The sequence below is a fragment of the Gymnodraco acuticeps genome, unplaced genomic scaffold, assembly GCF_902827175.1.
Source record: "Gymnodraco acuticeps unplaced genomic scaffold, fGymAcu1.1, whole genome shotgun sequence".
NCBI classification, from domain to species: Eukaryota; Metazoa; Chordata; class Actinopteri; order Perciformes; family Bathydraconidae; genus Gymnodraco; species Gymnodraco acuticeps.
The window spans coordinates 13,065,962-13,085,044 of NW_022990238.1; the positions used below are offsets into that span (position 1 = coordinate 13,065,962).

At 42.1% G+C, this 19,083-nt stretch overlaps 1 protein-coding gene across 4 annotated transcripts; it reads left to right on the forward strand.

Moving 5' to 3' along the window:
- Positions 1-503: 503 nt before the first annotated feature.
- LOC117548812 (cytohesin-4-like) lies at positions 504-18,246 on the forward strand. 4 transcript variants are annotated; one of them, XM_034220296.1, is made up of 14 exons: positions 668-743; positions 1,289-1,427; positions 8,983-9,065; positions 9,330-9,394; positions 11,092-11,158; positions 12,685-12,803; positions 13,409-13,489; positions 13,647-13,759; positions 14,014-14,162; positions 14,743-14,854; positions 15,173-15,249; positions 15,357-15,428; positions 16,096-16,244; positions 16,657-18,246. In XM_034220296.1, exons 3-14 carry the CDS (start codon positions 9,048-9,050, stop codon positions 16,730-16,732), a joined length of 1,098 nt encoding a protein of 365 aa, XP_034076187.1. In that variant the 5' UTR covers positions 668-743; positions 1,289-1,427; positions 8,983-9,047; the 3' UTR covers positions 16,733-18,246. The 4 variants fall into 4 exon arrangements, with proteins under 4 accessions (XP_034076185.1, XP_034076186.1, XP_034076187.1 ...); XM_034220294.1 differs by lacking the exon at positions 1,289-1,427 and having other exon boundaries at positions 504-743; XM_034220295.1 differs by lacking the exon at positions 1,289-1,427 and having other exon boundaries at positions 504-743; positions 9,333-9,394.
- The last annotated feature ends 837 nt before the right edge of the window (positions 18,247-19,083 follow it).

Genomic DNA, 19,083 nt, shown 5'->3' on the forward strand with positions numbered 1-19,083 from the left:
CATTTAGTGTCTCTTTGGCAATTTTGCACCTTTTTATGATTTAATTTCTCTATTTGTCGTTATATGTTTATTTGTGGTTATTAGGAGTGGTATGTGTCTTTTTGTGGAACATTTTGGAGGTCAAAGCCACTGCCCCTGTTCAGAAATACATCCTTCTGTATTTTATATTCTCTGAGGTGTTAAGCCCCACTAGAGGGGGCCTCATATTTAAACTGGAGGTAACCACACACTGTTTAGGCTGTTTCCTTCCTGCAGAAGTGAACATGTTTGACACCCAAGTCTTTAAATGCAAATAAAAAACGTTTTGATATATTAAAAAGATAAAGTGTGGCTCCTCTTATAGGCCATTCCCCTTTTGTGTATGTTTGTCATATTTTTTCCATTTCAATTGTATGGTTCTTATGGAGGTGTGCAGTAATAGTAGTTGTAGTTGCTTTTTGTATTTGTAATAAGACATGTGCAATAGCGATGTTGCGCAGTTGTAGAGCATGAATGACATCTACGTTTATTAAAGAAATGTCCACACACATAAAGAGAGTCCATGTCAACATTTTGCTGTGCACATCACTAGATATGAAGTAAGAGGCTGCTGAGTGAACTGAGAGGCGCCACAGTGTCACAAAATAGCAGCACTGAGTTTTTTTCGGTCTCACACTCACAGTTTTGTTTCCTGTACAGCCATCAGTCACATTGCATCAAAAACATGGCTGTACGGAGAAAAGACAGCTTCCTCTGGGGAAAAGGTACGCTATCATTTTTATTTTAATCAATATAATGAGGAAAAGCTACCGTTCAAAAAACAATATCAAGGCTTTTGTGGGATTTGGGAGGTTAGGTCAATAGAATTCACTTCAAATGCTGCTAATAGATTTTGTGGGTAACAATCTATTCAGTAATGTTGACTTATCTTGTATGCCCTATATGTGGAAATAATTATTTTCATTTTCTACAACAGATACTTGACATTTCAGTTTTATTCTTTATCATTTGAGACCAAATTAAAACCTATCTAGCTTTGTACATGTTACTTGATTTTTACGCCACAAAATTGGGGACTAACCCACACAAATTCAAATAAAGTGTGCTTTAATTAACCCAAAATCAGCCTTATTAATGTAAGATATAATTTGTAACTTTTGGGTATTCAAATCTCAAATAGATCTATGTTATCTATCTTTTTGAGTTGTGTACTTAACGCTAAACGTTTCTAATAAGTTCAATTTTAGCGGAACATTGTAGGATAAACACTTATTTTAAACATTAAATTGTGTTTTTATCATGGGGCCAGTTTTGGGAGAGTAGGAAACCTCTGCGGATAATTTGGCATCCGGTAGAAAGCTCCAGAACATCTGGATCTAGAATTGTCAGAGGAACAAGCTGAGCTTACATCAGTACCTTTTTGGTCAAAGCACTTAAAGGTGGGGTAGGTAAGTTTGAGAAACCAACTCGAGGTACACTTTTTGTTATATTCCATGGAATGCTCTTAACATCCCGATAGCAATGAATATCTTAGGTGCTTTGACAATAAATACATACAAAAATGTCATCTGTGGAAGCCGTAGTACTGTAAAAAGCACGACCAATCATTTTAGCCGGCCCGGCTAAAATAACTGGATGGCCTACCTGCCTGTCAGCCTTACATCTGTGCACAAACTTATCTCGTGCCCTCATTGGTCCAATCCGGTATCACGGCAAGACGTGAACATGTGACGATTTACCATGCTGGGAGACGTGAAGATGTCACGATTTCGTCCCTTCAAACGTGACAGTTACACGGTATTGTTAACCCATGTTAACCAGTGGAGAAATACCCGGAAATGCCAAGCAAATGCTACCCCCACGGTTGGTTGTTATTGTCAATATTAATATAATAATGATTTATTCTTTAATAGTCACACTCAATTACGCCAATTTTCTTGTTGCCCCAGCTGGTCGACACCTCTTTTAGCAGAAACAAAGGATACATTAATGTATTAAATCAATGTTAATCCATGCGTGTGGATGTGGAATTAACGGACGTGACGTTGTGCGATTGCGTTGCCAGGCAACAGCTTCGGTTCATGTTAATTTACAAACTCTTCAACTACAACCGTAGTTATATTTAAAAACATGTTAGAAGGCCTCACGAAATACTTTAATGTAAATGTGAAGGAATGTGTGTATAACAAAATACCTCTGTCATAAACGAAACCGGAAACAGACGTAGGCAAGATCCTCAGCTCGATGATTGGATGGTTTAGCCGCAATTCAGTGAAAAGACGGACATTATAATGCCGCGGAAGGGAGGGTTGGCGGCGGTGGGGGGTGTGTGTGTCTACAGAAGGTCCAGTTGTGATAGACACGGTTCGCCCGAAGATGGACCCTTCTCTCCCTCACACCAGAGGAGTCAGGGACTCGGAGGCTCGGCTATGCGGCTGCGGGTTTAAGATTTCAGGCACAGACTCACACCAGGTCTGCTCGTCCTGCCTCGGGCTGGAACACGCCCGGGAGGGTATCGATAACCCCGGCTCGTGCGGGCATTGTACCCGCTTCACCATTAAGAGCCTCCGCCGACGGTTAGCACGCCAAGCTAGCTTGTCGGGACGGGACCCCCTCATGTCCGCTGATTCGCCGGCCGGCAATCAAGACATAGTGGCGTCCGCCGCAGAGATTGAGCCCCGCGCTGTGTCAGACTGGGGCTCAACAACAGCGACAGCCGCTGAACCGGAGCCCCACGCCGTGTCAGGCTGGGACCCGGTGGCGGCAAGAGCCGCGATAGCGGAGCCCCGCGCTGTGTCAAGCTGGGGCTCCCAACTGGACCTCACCATGGTTCCACCCGCGGAGGATGTCCTGGAGTTGGACTACATGGAGGACGAAGAGGATACTTCTGAGTTCCTCCTGTCTGACTCGGATGAGGATGACATCTTCGTTTCATCAGCTCAGGCTGCAAAGCCGGGAGCGATGTCCGCTTCCCCGGGCGAGAGCACACCAGCTTCGCCCGTCCTAAGTATGGACTTGCAGGCCGTGTGTCAACGCGCTGCGTCCAGGCTGGACATCCCATGGCCTGAAGTGGCCAAGGAGACCTCCAGATCTCGCTACGATTGGAAGAACTTGCCCCAAGCAGCGAGGACGAAGAGGCAGCTCCTTCCAGTCTTTCCGGAGATGCTGGACGAGGTGTCGGTCTCATGGAGAGACCGCCCCTTTAGCAACAAGGCCCCAATCCAGGGTGCCTCCTCCCTGGACTGTGACGGTATGGAGAGGCTCGGCCTGCTCCGCATGCCGCCCATGGAACTGCTGGTGGCAGCCCACCTCCAACCGAGGCTGGCTTCGACACCGAGCAGGAACCCCATGCTACCGGCAAAGGCAGACCGGTTCCAGTCAGCGATGACCGAACGGGCCTATAAAGCCGCAGCTTTGTCCGCCAGGGCACTCAACGTCTCCTCGCTGCTGACCGCCTACCAGGCGGAGCTCTGCGAAGACATGTTGAGCAAACCTGAGCCTGCCGTGTGGGACGAGATCGCAGCGATCACGGACATTTGCCTCCGTGTGCAGCGGCCTTAACTCAAGCCCGCTCACGTCTTGCCCGGTTCAAGATACCGAAGCAGCAGAGACCGCAGCCCGTCCCGGATCCCCAGCCCAGGCACGAGGCAAGGGGGAGCTAGCCAAGAAAATCTCCGGGTCCGGCAGCTGCCGCTCAGGCGCAGCCGACCGAGGTTTTCAGCCACCAGGCGAGGAAGAAGAAGCGGGCGGCCTGACAGCCTCCTCTCCTCTCCTCGATGAAGGAGCTGGAAGTTCCCTGTTCCCCAGCTCCAGAGCACGTTCCAGTGTTGGATGCTCATGTGTTTTCGGGGTGCCACCATGCCCCTATCTTCCCGCCGCCTCGAGTGATGCCAGAACGTCATCCTCAAGTTCGCGCCATCAGGGAAATGGACTTAACATCGAAGACAGCAAGTTACGCTGCCTGTTTAAGTCACACAAACACATGTCATCATTGTTGTTTCAGAATAAATCATTTTCCACTGTCGTTTCCAGGCTTGAAGCCAAGGGCGCAGTCAATAAAAATGAAAAGAAAAATAATAAACAGTCTGTCGTCTGCCCCTCTTTTGAGAGCGGCTACGGCCTCTCTCAAAAGGCGGACAATAGACGGGATCGTGAAGGCACCACCGCCACGCGCATGCGCTATGTCGGCCGGGGTTGTCAACCTGGGGTACCACCGTGTTCAGACACTAGAGGGCCCCATAACACAACAAATAGAGACACTGAGGGCAGACGACAGAGCTGTGACATCTCCTCTCGCTTTGAGAAGCGAAAAGTGGAGGATGCTCACAGATTCTGCTTGGGTTTTCAAGACAGTAACACGGGGCTACAGGCTCCAATTCGCTGTCACCCCCCCTCACTTATCGGGCATTCTGTATTCACAGGCCCGGGGAGAGTCGGCCCATATTCTAGAGCAAGAGATTTTCTCGCTGCTAGAAAAGAAGGCTATATCGATAATACCCGCCGAACAGAGTCAGAGCGGCTTTTATTCCAAGTATTTCCTCGTTCCCAAACGGGGAGGGAACGGAATTCGGCCTATAGGCCTACTAGATTTGAGAGCTCTGAACAAATAACTCAAAAGATACAAATTCAGAATGCTCACTCACACATCTCTGTTGCGTCTCGTGCGCCAAAACGACTGGTTCACATCAGTCGACCTGGAAGATGCGTATTTCCACATCCCAGTATATTACCCACACAGGAAATATCTGAGGTTCGCCTTTCTGTTACGAGTACAGAGTACTTCCCTTCAGTCTGTCTCTCAGCCGGCGAGTGTTTGTACGGTGTACGGAAGCCGCGATAGCCCCGTTAAGACAACAGGGTATTCGCCTGGCAACTTATCTGGACGATTGGCACCTTCTCGCACAGTCGGAGCAAGAGGATATTACGCAGACGAATGTCCTCGTAAAACACCTGCTCGACCTGGGTTTCGTAATAAACACAGAAAAGAGCATGTTGTCTCCAGCCCAGACTGTACTCTTCCTGGGCCTACGCCTGAATTCGGTGCCCTTTACAGCCCGCTTGTCAGCAGAGAGAGTGAATGCCTTCAGGGCTTGCCTCGCTCATTTCCAGCCACGCAAATATATTCTCTTCAGGTCATGTCTGCGGTTGCTGGGGCTCATGGCGTCAGCCATTCTGGTGGTACGACTGGGACGCTTACACATGAGGGAGTTTCAGCGCTGGGTAGCTGCCCTCAGATTGGACCCCGCGCGTCATGGCGCGCGGAGAGTGATGGTCACTATGAAATGCGTAATGGCACTGCGGCACTGCGCCACTGGCTACACCCGACTTTTCTAGTACGGGGCGTGCCTATGGGTGCTGTCCTATCGTGGAAGGTGGTCACCACAGACGCATGTCTGACGGGCTGGGGGGGGTATATACGAAGGTCGACCTGTGAGGGGTCATTGGAGCAGAGACCTCCAACGGTCACACATAAATTATCTGGAGCTTTTAGCGGTGTTCCTCACCCTGAAACGCTTTCGTCCTTTTCTCAGAGGACATCATGTCCTCGTGAGGACAGACAACACGACCACAATATCGTAACCGCCAAGGGGGTTTGCGTTCTCTCCAGTTACACATGCTGGCACGCAAACTGATCTTATGGAGCTGCGGACGTCTCCTCTCTCTGAGAACGTACCAGGAGTGATGAACCTCGGGGCAGATCTGCTGTCCAGAGGTGCACCACTATATGCAGACTGGACTCTACATCCAATAATTGTGAGTCAGGTGTGGGTGCGTTACGGCCGAGCCGCGGTAGATCTGTTCGCATCAAAAGAAAATACTCAATGTCAGCTGTTCTTTTACCGTTAGGCGTGGACGCGCTCGCGCACGTTTGGCCTCCGGTCCTTCTGTACACGTTCCCGACTTCCCACCCCTGGCTCTGATACCCCAACTCTGGCCAGAGTGAGAGAACAACGCCACACACTTATCCTGATAGCTCCGCACTGGCCTGCAATGTACTGGCTGGCGGAGATATATCAGCTGCTGTGCGGGCAGCCGTGGCAGCTCCCACTACGAAGGGACATACTGTCTCAGGCGGGGGGGACGATCTTTCACCCACACCCAGAGCGCTTGGCACTATGGGCCTGGCCCATGAGTGGTACAATCTGAATACAGTGGGTCTCCCTCAGAAGGTGATAAACACTATTCATAGTGCAAGAGCTTCCTGCACCAGGTCTCTCTATGACTGTAAGTGGAGGGTGTTTGAGGAGTGGTGCCTTAAAAAAGGACACATCCCTTTTCAATGTCCTGTCGGGGTGATTTTATCATTTCTACAGGACCTAATTGATAAACACAGAGCTTTCTCCACGATCAAGGTGTACCTGGCTGCTATTGCTGCATGCCATGTGGGCTTTGAGGGAAAGACGGCTAGCCAACATCCTTTGGTCTGCCGTTTTATGAAAGGTGCTCGCAGGCTCCTCCCTGTTTCCAGGTCACTGGTGCCCTTATGGGACTTGGCAGTGGTTTTAGATGGGCTCACTCGACCTCCATTTGAACCCCTGGAAGAAGCTGACATGAAACTCCTGTCACTGAAGACAGTGCTGTTACTGGCTCTGGCATCTGCCAAGCGAGTCAGTGACATTTATGCGCTCTCTGTACATCCTTCATGCACTCAGTTTGCCCCGGGCAAACGAGAGTGTTGCTGAAGCCCAACCCTGCCTTTATACCTAAGGTGGTTGGCTCATGTACCCCCATTGACATTGTGGCATTTCCTCCGCCGCTGTGTTCCTCTGAGGAACAGCGGCCGAATTTGCTGTGCCCAGTCCGTGCTTTACGCATCTATATGGACAGGTCAAAAGAGTTTCTATGCAATGACCAACTCTTTATATCCTGGGCAACGGCTCTCCCACTGGATTGTGGAAGCGATTGCTCTGGCTTATACGAGTCAGGGTTTTCAGGCACCAACGGGCCTGCATGCTTTTTCTACTCGTGGACCGGCTACATCCTGGGCTTTGTTCAAGGGTGTTTCCATGATCCAAGACATTTGTGCAGCAGCGAGCTTGGTCCTCGCCGCTCACTTTTGTCTGCTTTTACAGGCTAGATGTATCTGCTCCAAGTGTGGCCCGCGCAGTGCTGGGTCCCGTGTTGAGACAGGGTTCTACCTGTTAAGTTCTGGTTGTTTTTGGTGATTTTCGAGATAAGCATGTCTAGCAATACGGGAGTTTCAATATCCCATAGTGAGACATCAAACGGAGTGTTATGAATGAGAACTATAGGTTACTTACGTAACCCCAGTTCTCAGAGTAACATGAAGTGAGATGTCTCACCAGACGGCCCTCCTTGCTATGGCGAAGCGAGAAGAGGTGCTTATTTTGAATGACGCTGCGTCGTAGCGCAAGCTACTTAAAGGGTGGGTGGATTCCCTGACGTTGACGTCAAGATCACCAGCCAATCAGGATTGGCGTAATGAGATTGATGCTTCTGTTTACATACGCGTTGAGGTGCATCCCATAGTGAGACATCTCACTTCATGTTACTCTGAGAACTGGGGTTACGTAAGTAACCTATAGATTTCTTCAAATGCCGTTGCCATGGCAACACAATGCTCGCCTTGAAACACGGTTTTCTCATAGCTTCAGTGAAAATACTCCAAACAGCCCAGAACTTCACAGGTTTGATAACGATGCAGCCATCAATGCATCTAAGCATAGTATGGGGTGTCATCAAATGCCGTTGCCATGGCGACAGACCACTCGCCATGAAACATGATGAGGCTGTAAGTCCAATCGACACTGTCCAATCGTCCCCCAATCTTCACTTGTATATCACCGGTCCATGCCTCAAGAGCTCTACGCCAAATCTGAGATCTCACCATATGCCGTTTCCATGGAAACGCATCCCTCGCCATAAAACATGATGTCGCTATAACTCCTTGAAAATGTTCAAAAAGTGCTCAAGTGTGCTAACAGTCCAGCCTTAAAGACATCTACGGGACAGTTTTGAGATTTCTTCAATTGCCGTTACCATGGCAACAAAATGCTCGCCTGGAAACACGGTTTTCTCATAACTTGAGTGAAAATACTCCAAACAGCCCAAGACTTCACAGGTTTGGTAACGATGCAGCCATCAACGCATCTAAGCGTATTATGGGGTGTCATCAAATGCCGTTGCCATGGCGACAGATCATTCGCTCGATCATTCGCTCGATCATTAACTTAGTTCAGAAGTTTGCGGTTCAAATATTCTGCTGCTTTTCCAAGCCTTTTTACTTTCTTTTCTTCTCTCATCACACATTCAAGCCCCCAGTGTTCATGTATAATTTCAATCTAAATTCTTCACTTTCTTCTTACACATTTCATTTCAATCTAAATTCTTCACTTTCTTCTTACACATTTCATTTTAATCTAAATGATTCACTTTCTTCTTACACATTACATTTCAGCATAGCAGTTTAGCGTCAGCTTTTCAGCATAAAGCATTCCCACTAGCAATTTCTTCAGGAATTGCATTCTCTAGTTTTTAACTAAAATCGCTATATATTTGTGTTTTTTACTGGTTTTATTGGGCACCCAAAAACGTCCTGAATGATGAAAATGAAAGAATCCTAACTTGGAGAAACTGTGGTGGTGAAGAGAAACCCTCCCATTATCCCATGCTACTACACGACACCAACCAACACTTGGTATTTTTTCATTGAGAGACCCCTTGTGGTAGAACATTACATATTGTGCCTTTAACTTGCTTTTTAATCGGTTTCAAATCATCCCCCCATTAACACATTTGCACAAAATAACATGATTTGTCCTTTAAAGGCCATAGTGCACTCAAAATTAACCTTATTCATTGTAAAGAGGAAGGGGATGTTTTTAGACCTCATTCCCTACTTACTGTCCACTAACTAGGAGGATGTTTGGATGTATGCTAGTCTGTGAGAGAGGGAGCATAGGCGTGAGCTAGGTTGTCAAGAAAGTGCACATTGCTGCTGAATGTCTACTGATTGCCTTCCCAAATATACTTTTTCCACAGGTTCACCAAGCCTAGCCCCAGGAGAGAGGAGGGATGGTGACACCTATGGGATTCACACATTTCAAATGCTGGATGACATTCAGGTAATGTGGTGAATATATCCCTCCAAGGTCTTACAATAAATCCCTCATTATTATTCTCCTGGCTGCCTTGACAAAGCTCTCAGCACACAAAGGCATTTCATTCAACAAGTTTCAATGAAATATTATTTAAAGATCCTCTTTTATAACTGACGGGGACCAATCGGCCCTGAGTCATTTAGCATTGTTTCTATGGGGATTTGTAATAATGACAAATCTTGGTACTAAGCTTACAACACTGCTCTCATTCTCATCTCCCTGTCTCAGAAGCTGAGGTTGGAAATCAATCACGTCATGCCAGATATCCACAACCCCTTAATGAAGGAGCAGAAGTGAGTATTTCTTGCTCTTTTTTTTATATAGATCAGCTTATCTATGAGTCAGCACGGTCTTTCGCTCTTATTTAAGCAACACTGGCAGATTACCACTTCACTTGTAGTAAGTGCTGAGTTTGAACATTTCATATAAACAGCTTTTTGTAATTTTCTTTTTGAGTCAGAAGTCAACATATGTTCGATTAGATGCTGCACTTGCAGTGTAACCTGTAAACCTGCCACTCAAACCTTTCACCCTGATGTTTTTAGAACTGCATTTCTTCTTATGAAAATACTTGACATAGCCCGTAGCAGTGGTTCCTCGATTGCAGCCTCACAGCTCTGTCAACTGTTTATCCAGAACTTCAAGCTAACTATTTGAACCGTTGATCCATTCCTTTTGATTACAATTTCAGCTGTTTATCCTTTAGTTTGACCTACTTATTCAGACAATGACATTACTTTTAGCCAACTATTCCAACTGTTTATCTTAATTAGTTTTTTTACTGTTCATCCATTGTTTTTAGATAGTTTGCCAACTTTAGTTAAAGATGGCAATAATTATTTCAACTTATAGTTTATTTCTAGTTTTAGCTACGAAACATTTTAATCTCAACTATTACAACTATTTATATTGTTTATCCAGGGCTCTTAGCAACTTTGCGATCCCCTTTCAGGTTTACTGTTTTAGCTGTTAATCATTACTTTTAGTTACATTTCAACAATGTATCTGTAATTGTAGCTTTACTTGTTTACTTGCTCGCCAACTATTTCTCATGCACTCTCAACACATGATTTAAATGTGGATATTCAAATGTATTATATTTTCACTTGAACCATGGAGTATAAGTACTTCTGTTGGTCACTGATGTTCAAAGTCTTGTGAACATTTGAAGAGATTATGTGGCTGACTTCCTATTGCTTTTGACGCTGATTTCAGAAAGTGATAATTACATTTCATCTGTATGATGACACTTCATTTAGCTATAACTGTGCTACTGGCTTGATAAACACTCTTATCAGTAGGCTACTGGACTGCTAATCTCACCCAAAAACTATAAATACAATTATGAGATACACCTTTAAGAACAATTCAGATAATGCTCTGAGGAATTTATTTTAGTGAATAGTTCAATGACAGAAAATGTATTGATAAACATGTTGATAGTTTTAATAGTTGATTTATCAGTCTAGTTATTATCAAGTCGAGTCAAAACTCCAAATAACTTCTCGTTTAAACATTTTGAGCCTCAGCAACATATCATGTTTTTGTTTTTGAAATGTCTTTATGATTTTATGTATTTCATATAAATATAGCAAAACTGCAAAAAAGTGATGCTGTATCCAGATTGAGAAAGCAGACTACACAGTTGCAAACATGACTTTTTCCCTCCAGAGGGAGTTTCTCTCCCACAAGCCTCAATTATAGTCCTTTGTTTACTTCAGTGACATAGTGACATCACTATGTAAAACTCGCTTCTATTGGCTAGCACCCCCACACATTGGTTGTGATATGCTAATAGCAGGATGATCTCTAAACTGTTGACCAATCACCACAGAGACAGCCAGCTAACCAATCAGAGCAGACTGGGCTCTGGTTTCAGAGAGAGGGTGAAAAGTATGAATTTGTCAATGAGCATAATATGTCTGCTTTATTTAATAATTGTATTTATGTTGTATGATATACTAATGTAAAAAAACAATCTTTATTGCAGTAAAAATGTTGTGAGGAACAAGAGATTCTTACGTGGGAAAAAGAAATTCAACATGAACCCAAACAAGGTGAGTTTATTTCCTATTTTATAACAATCTAATAATTATATTCAACATTTTAAAAATATGCTACAGTGAGTAAAGGGGTAGAAGGTCAAATCAAACTTTTGACTTAAACTCCCCTGGATCTGAAGGTCAACAGTCTGATGACAGCGAATATAACTTGTCACAGAGCTGATGTAGATTAGAGTATGTGTCTGTGTGTGTGTTGTGCAGAAACGCAAACTGTGCACAGACGCAGAGGATGATGAATAGCGAGAACAGCCACATCCTGTTCCCTGAAGTGGTGCAGAAGCGCCACTTCACCACAGCGACCTACATCTTTTTCGCTGCTTCCTCTCTGCGTACTCGGTTAAAAACTGAGTCCCTCGGCACGTGACCACTCTGAGCTCAGGCCTGAGGACACGTACAAGTGGGAGGAGGAGAAGTTTGAAGGCTTCTTGGGGTTAAAGGGGTTTTGAAAGTGCAATTGATATGAAGAGCTACTCAACAGGAGTGAAGTTTTGGATGTGAACATGCTTTGAGATTTAGTAAGATAACGGTGTGCTAACCTTTTTCGTCTTCTTTTTCACGGTGATCAATGACGAAGAATGACTCAGAGGAGTAGAAGAAAACTTTCTTGATTATCAACCTGCAGAGTTGGCACTGCTGATAAGAATATAAACAAGCTTTGGCCAACATAAAAGCGTGTCAGGGACGTTCACAAACTACAGTTTCTATAAGAACAGCCAATATTCAATCTACATTTCAAACTAGCTAAATAAATTGTAGTGCCTGTAAGTGACCTTTAGTCAGCTTACACAAACATTAACATAATGGCCCTTTCTCCATCCCCTTCAAATATAACATCTAGCAAACTAATCCAATTCAATGCTCCATTGTAAGCAACATTTTTTCATCGAATCATATGATGCTATGATGAGACGCTCCATTTATTGGCTAAAAAAGGGCCATTTAACTTATGTTCACTTGCTGATAGTTATTTAAGTATATCCCACATTTTCTGACTGATAATTGTGTTTTCATAAATTCCTAGAAACCAGGGACAGTTCATTTAACTGCAGTATCAAACTCAACCTCAGGGAATGTATCAAATTATGTCAAAAGTAGTGAAACATTATCATTACAAATTCCCAGGGCCCATGTGGTGACTTCAAACTGCTTGTTTTGTCCAACCAAGAGTTCAAAACTTAAAATACAAAAATGTAAATAAAATAGGTGTAAAGCATTTTTTGTATCATGTCAAAAAGGGACAGTACAAATAGCATTGTGTGATTTAGAATGATCGTTATATGCAAAACCCATTCTGCTACCCTGGGTCTCTTAATCAAAACAATAACAAAGGATGGAGTTTAGTGGCGTCGTAAGGTAGAGTGGGATCATGGGACTTGTTGTCTTCACCACCATTGACGTCAGCTTCTTCCATTACTTCAGTGTTCATGTTCAGTAGGGTTTTATTTGGAGTACTAAATCAAAATATAAGGTACTCTTTGTTAACATGCACATAACTGATTTGCATGCTAATGTTTTTACAGGGTGTCCATTACCTAGTGGAAAATGAATTGCTGGAATGGCGAGCAGAGTCAGTGGCTGAGTTTCTTTACAAAGAGGAGGGACTGAACAAGACCGCCATTGGCAACTTCTTGGGAGACAGGTAAATTGCTCTGACAAAATGTGAGCCTGGTGGTAACTAACTGAAATGGGTTGTAATAAAGCAGCGCAGTCTATGCTAAAGTGCACAAAACTGCAAATAATCGAACGGCCACTCTAGGCTGGCTCCAAAATGTCCATCTCCAAAGACCTCCACGTCGAAATGGCCAGAATTAGAGCACAAATAAACGTTTTTGAAATAATGGTTTTGGGATCTATAGCTTATATCCCTTTTGTTGACCACTGCACGGGATGTAACTTTTATAAAACTCACCTGTTTAAGATATACTCGGGCTTAAAGTTATTTAACCATATCACTGGTTGCTTTGAATGACAGGCGGGTGCCGTCAAAGGTCATGGATGTAACTTCGATCAGGAGGAAAACCGTGGCTGAAATATATCCTGATGCCACAAAATGAAGCATAAACATTCATTTAGATAAAAAGCAGTGGTTGAATATGTATTTACTTTAATCAAAAGAACCAGTGCAATGAACTACTCCAGCCAATTATCGGCCAAATGTACTCATTCTGCATTTAAATGTGTTTTTTATAAAAGGGTTTACACTGCATCTTAACATTGTGTTAACTATATTTAAATGTCACACAGGGAGGAAATGCATCTGCAGACACTGAAAGAGTTTGTGGGCCTGCATGAATTCTCCGACCTGAATCTGGTGCAGGCGCTGAGGTTCGTCTAGCAGAATTTATTTGAAAGTCAGCAAAAAACGTTGCAGCAGTTTTACCTTTTTTCTTGTTTTCTGATGATGAGGGATTTCTCCTCCTTCTTCACAGTGTGTGTTTGATATTGTGTATGCATGTTGTTTGACTCCTCTGCCGTCTTGCAGACAGTTCCTCTGGAGCTTTCGTCTCCCGGGAGAAGCTCAGAAGATTGACAGGATGATGGAGGCGTTTGCAACTCGCTACTGCGACTGTAACCCAGGGGTCTTTCAATCCACGGGTACGAACAACAAAGGCGCTGCCTGACTCACTTTCTCAGACAGTCCAATTCAAAAGTTTCCCTAATTTCATAAATATCTAGAAGACAAGTTATCCACTGTTATATTTCTTTCTTTTCACAAAACACGACAAGCCTTGCTATCTTCTCATCTCTGCCTCACACAAACCTTTTATTTATAATGGGGTTTTATTTGATGATGATCAGCTGAAGGAAACTAACTGTGGTGTGTGTATTTGTGTTGATGTGTGTTACAGACACATGCTACATCCTGTCTTTTGCCATCATCATGCTCAACACAAGTCTCCACAACCCCAACGTGAAAGACAAACCCAATCTGCAGCGATTCATTTCCATGAACAGAGGAATCAACCACGGAGAGGACCTGCCCACAGAACTGCTCACGGTCTGATGCTATTACTAATACTTCTGTTTAAAAGGGATGGTTCACCTCAGAGTTGGATTGAAAATGCCATATAAATGTCATATAGCAGAACTAGATGGCACTGATCCTTTGCTGCTCAGAAACTAAAAATACATGTTAAAATCTCAACAGCAATGTCTCTAAATATAATTAACAAAACTTGTTGTGAGCAGTTTCAAGTGAACTACACCGTCCAATCACATCACAGTGCGGAAGGAAGCACGAAAGGCTTGTTGCCATGTGTAGTTAAGGACATCTTTCTGATATGAGACCGCTTACTAAAAGATCTGAGGAATAGCGTGCTTACTAAATATAAAAGTTTGAAAAATATAACTTATTCTCATATTGAGTTTAGTGCAGGATACATTTACACATTTCTTGCCAAAAAGTTTTTTTTCTGCTTGGCTGTGGAACATACTGTATGAACAAGTTGTTCAGACAACAGTAGACTTGACTCTGGTTTGAAGGTTTTTGACCTTCATCCAACATTTTTTAAGGAAAACCAGACTTTCAAAAACTTGAAATATTCTACATCTGATGTTGAAATTGTCATCTCTTCCAGAAACTGTATGCGAGCATCCGCAGCGAGCCATTCAAAATCCCTGAGGATGATGGGAACGACCTCACGCTGACGTTTTTTAATCCAGACAGAGAAGGCTGGCTCCTTAAAATGGGTGAGAAGATGATGATTTTGTAACACACAGAAGATAATCTGACATTTCTGGAGGCTTTTAGACTCTCCTGTGCATTAGGGCCATTGTAAGTAAAAAACGAATTGTTATTGCAAAGCCAGAGGAGGGCGGCTTAAATTCTCTGATACAAATTAATTGAGAATAAATGTGTACATTAACCATAAAAAAAAGATCAAATCGAACATTTACCCTTAGAATAATTGATTTACTTAAAACTCAAAAAGCTTTAATATGCTGTTGTATTTAGAGAAGATTACAAAAAGAAAACGTTTTCCTACAATTATTTTGTCTTTGTCGAAGGTGGGCGAGTTAAAACCTGGAAGAGGAGGTGGTTTATTTTAACAGACAGCTGCTTGTACTACTTTGAATACACCACAGTAAGTATGTGTCTTTCTGCTGCTACAAAACCTTTGCTTCAACAGTAAATATTCTACTGGGGGTTTAAAGGTTGAATCTGTGTTTTAATATCCGCCTCTTCCTGCAGGATAAAGACCCGATAGGTATTATTCCTCTGGAGAACCTGTGCGTAAGGAGTCTACCAGACAACAACAAACAGGTATTTGAGTTTTGAGGCTTCAATACCTTAAATACTGGGAAAGCATTTTATTTAAAGGCAACTAAATAATAGCATTTCTTAAATGAAATGAGCCATCGTGACAAACATTCATTATCAGAATGAAAATCTAGAAGAATGGAAATATTACAAAATAAAAAATAACCCTCCCATAACTGGAGATAAATTCAGGGAGATTCCCCAAATGTTTAGTTACACAATCCTCTCCTCTAGGTTTTCTCCTTAGATAATGTGTACAATCTAGGATGTAACACATCTTAAATGTTTATTTCAAAAAGCTGGAATTTGTAGCAGTGATGGCAGTGGTTATCTGTAATTAAGTGATTCTAGAAGAATATCTTCCTCTTGCCATATTGCAAAATGTGTTTTTCCACTTGTTTACTGTGTATGTGTCACTTTTACAGCTGTGGGACCTTGTATTTTTAAACTGACGTTTAGAAGTGTGCTCTGTCCCTATTGAATAAACAATTAAAACACAATCTGCTGCCAAACAACTTAATGAATGACACAGTTTAATTCTAAATTAATATATTTAACACAAGTGTTGAAACAGCGAGTCAAAAGCCTATTAGAAAGCTCATAGAACAAACAGAAAGCATAGGCACAAAGTAACAGTACGGCATGTGTGTCTTTGTCTGTGTTTGAACAGTATTGTCTGGAGTTATATAACCCTAAAGGACAAAAGATCAAGGCCTGCAAGACGGAGAACAAAGGCAGAGTGGTGCAGGGCAAACATCAGTCCTATAAGCTGAGGGCCGCCGGATCCGAAGAGCGGGACGCCTGGATGGATGCGATCAGGTAAGAACTGTCTACGTTATGAGAACTCACAGGAAACATGTCAAATATCCATAAATATTTCAAAAATGTCAGAAACGATGAGGAAATTATCAAGAAAAAAAGTATGGAAAATATCCATACAAATCTGTCTACTAGTAACATTTGCCGATTCCATTGTAAGTCAAACAATTTAAAGATTATACCTTGAGAGCTGTAAATAGTTGTTTTTTTCTCTATTTTCTTTCATTATATAGATTTAATATATTCATTAATAATCAATACTAGCAGTTGCCCAAGCTACTGTAGAAGTGACAATGCCTACAGTACAGAGAAAATTGGCACTTTCTTGACATAAAGGCAAAGAGAAAAATCTACTACTACTTCTACTCTTGATGATCTCAGTTTAAAACTGAATACAAAACTTCTCTTTCAGGACATGCATCACCAAAGATCCGTTTTATGACCTGGTTTCTCTGAGAAAGAGGAAGGTCACAGGCAACACTTCCTGATGGGACTGAAACACAAGGCATTGGAGGAAAAGTATTTGAATCCTGCATGATGTGTGAATACATTTATCGATGAATCACCCTGTGAACTTGCCAAACGTGAATAGCAAAGCATTCTCAGAAAGGTTCAAATTGGGAAGTAACATTTGTTGAAGTGTAAAATGTTGGTGAACTATTTTCGGCTTGTGATTTTGAGTCTTGACCTTACTTCTGCAAACTGCATGCACTACTGCACAGACTTAAGGGAATGCTAGTCCTACTGACAAACATCTGCTACCAGAGAAGTGATCGAAGGAAGGCTTGATAGTGTCCTAAAAGTCAAACTGAACAGGCCTGAGCAGGTCCATGGCCCCTACGACCCAAACTCTTCATCAAGTGACCGTGAACTTCTATTGCACAAAATAATCCATAAAATATGTCCAAAACCATAACAAAGCGAAGAGAACCAAGAAAAAACATGGAATACAACCAGGATAAGATGAAAGATGACCTACAAATAGATAAATGGTAAATGGACTGTACTTATATAGCACTTTATCCAGTCTTTACGACCCCTCAAAGCGCGTTACATGCTACAAGTTGTTCACCCATTCATACAGAGCAGTGTACCTTGCTCTGGGAACTAACATTCACACACCGTTGGCCATGCCATCGGGAGCAACTCAGGGTTAAGTATCTTGCCCAAGGATACATCGACATGTTGAAAGCACGGGCTGGGATTTAACCCACAACCTTCTGATTGAAAGACGACCGCACTCCCTCGCAGCCAGTCGCCCTTGAAAATGGAAAACATGGAAAACATCCACTAAGAGACAACAAATGACAAAAAGAAGACTCAAAGGGACAACACAGAGATGTAAAGTGTAGGAAATGGGATGCGAGCGATTCACAATGTTTTAGACAAGATTCATATTACTGCAAAGCATTGTAAAAAGTCTACAAATATATATAAAACAAGCACAAAGACAACAGATAAAATAAAATAAACGTACAAAATAAGACACAAACATAATACAAAGAAAAAGCCAGTAGTCATGTTGTCTTAATATCCTCTGGGCTATTTGGAGTAACAATTATTTATTATTATTGATTGAAATGTCTTTTTATTTAGAATATTTAAACATTTATTAAACTGAATCAACAATCTTACTTTATATAATGTACAGTTTTATGATGTAAATAAAGTGCCTTCAATTTGAGCTCTTGTTCAAAACGTTGATTAAACGTTTTTCCACTTTTATAACTTTACTTACTCATCTAAACATGAAAATGAATTATCATAAATATTTTTCTTTTACAATAGAGGGCATTATTACTGATACATTGTTGTATATACATTTAAAAAGCAGGTTGAACAAACTGAAAAGATTCTGTCATATTAAAAAAATTAACTTATGAATACTATTTTTAAATGGTCACTGTACAGTATATTTTATTTAGCTTGAACATGTTTTATTATGTTGTTATAATGTAATGACTATATTGATGGAGGATTAAAACCCATGTTGGAAAATAAACTGGTGTTTTGTGAATCTGTTACTCCAGCAGGTGGAGCTGCATCTTTATTCTATCATTGGGTTGTTCAAATGTTAACTTTTTCTGTGACGCACTGACTCTATCTTGTATTGCTGTAATGATGATGATGCAAAGTGAGAAGTTAATCTATTGTGAAACCCTCGGTTATCAGATTCAGAAGTAATCGGATGTGTAGGCTCTTCCTGTCGTGAGTGTGTGTGATGCTGTGATAAAAGTTGTGGTTTCCTTGGAGCAGGTACACCCCCTCACTAACAAACTGTTTGTATGTATAACATCTCCTCAGTATATATTGATCAAACATGGGAGGGTTTGTTAGTTTGGACTGGATTGTGTATACATGTCAGGCTTCTTTCCTAAAGCTTACAGGACCCTAATGTGTTCAGTTTCCCATGGCTTTTCATAGACCTCAATGTGAGATAAAAACATCTTTCAATGTTATTTTTTCTTACTAAAATCCTATATGTGGAAGTGTTTTATTAGGTTGCAAAACATACATATTTCTTCATCATGTGCTTGTAATATGTTTTTGGTATCCACTGTGTTAAAAGGATCATGGTTAGTAAAACCTAAAAAAGGTGGCTAAATACAATTCTTGATGGTATACCAAATAGGGAAATATTTGTTGAAGACAGTGATTCTCAAAGTGGGGAACATGATTTTATTCAGAATATATAATTTAGGTTATGATATAACTTTTTATATATTTTCTAACAAAAGATGTCTTAGGTCTTTCAAGGCTAAATCGTTGCATTTTAATTATTACATAACAAATAGTTCACATTTTACTTAAAAATGTTGTATTACTGATTTATACTTAA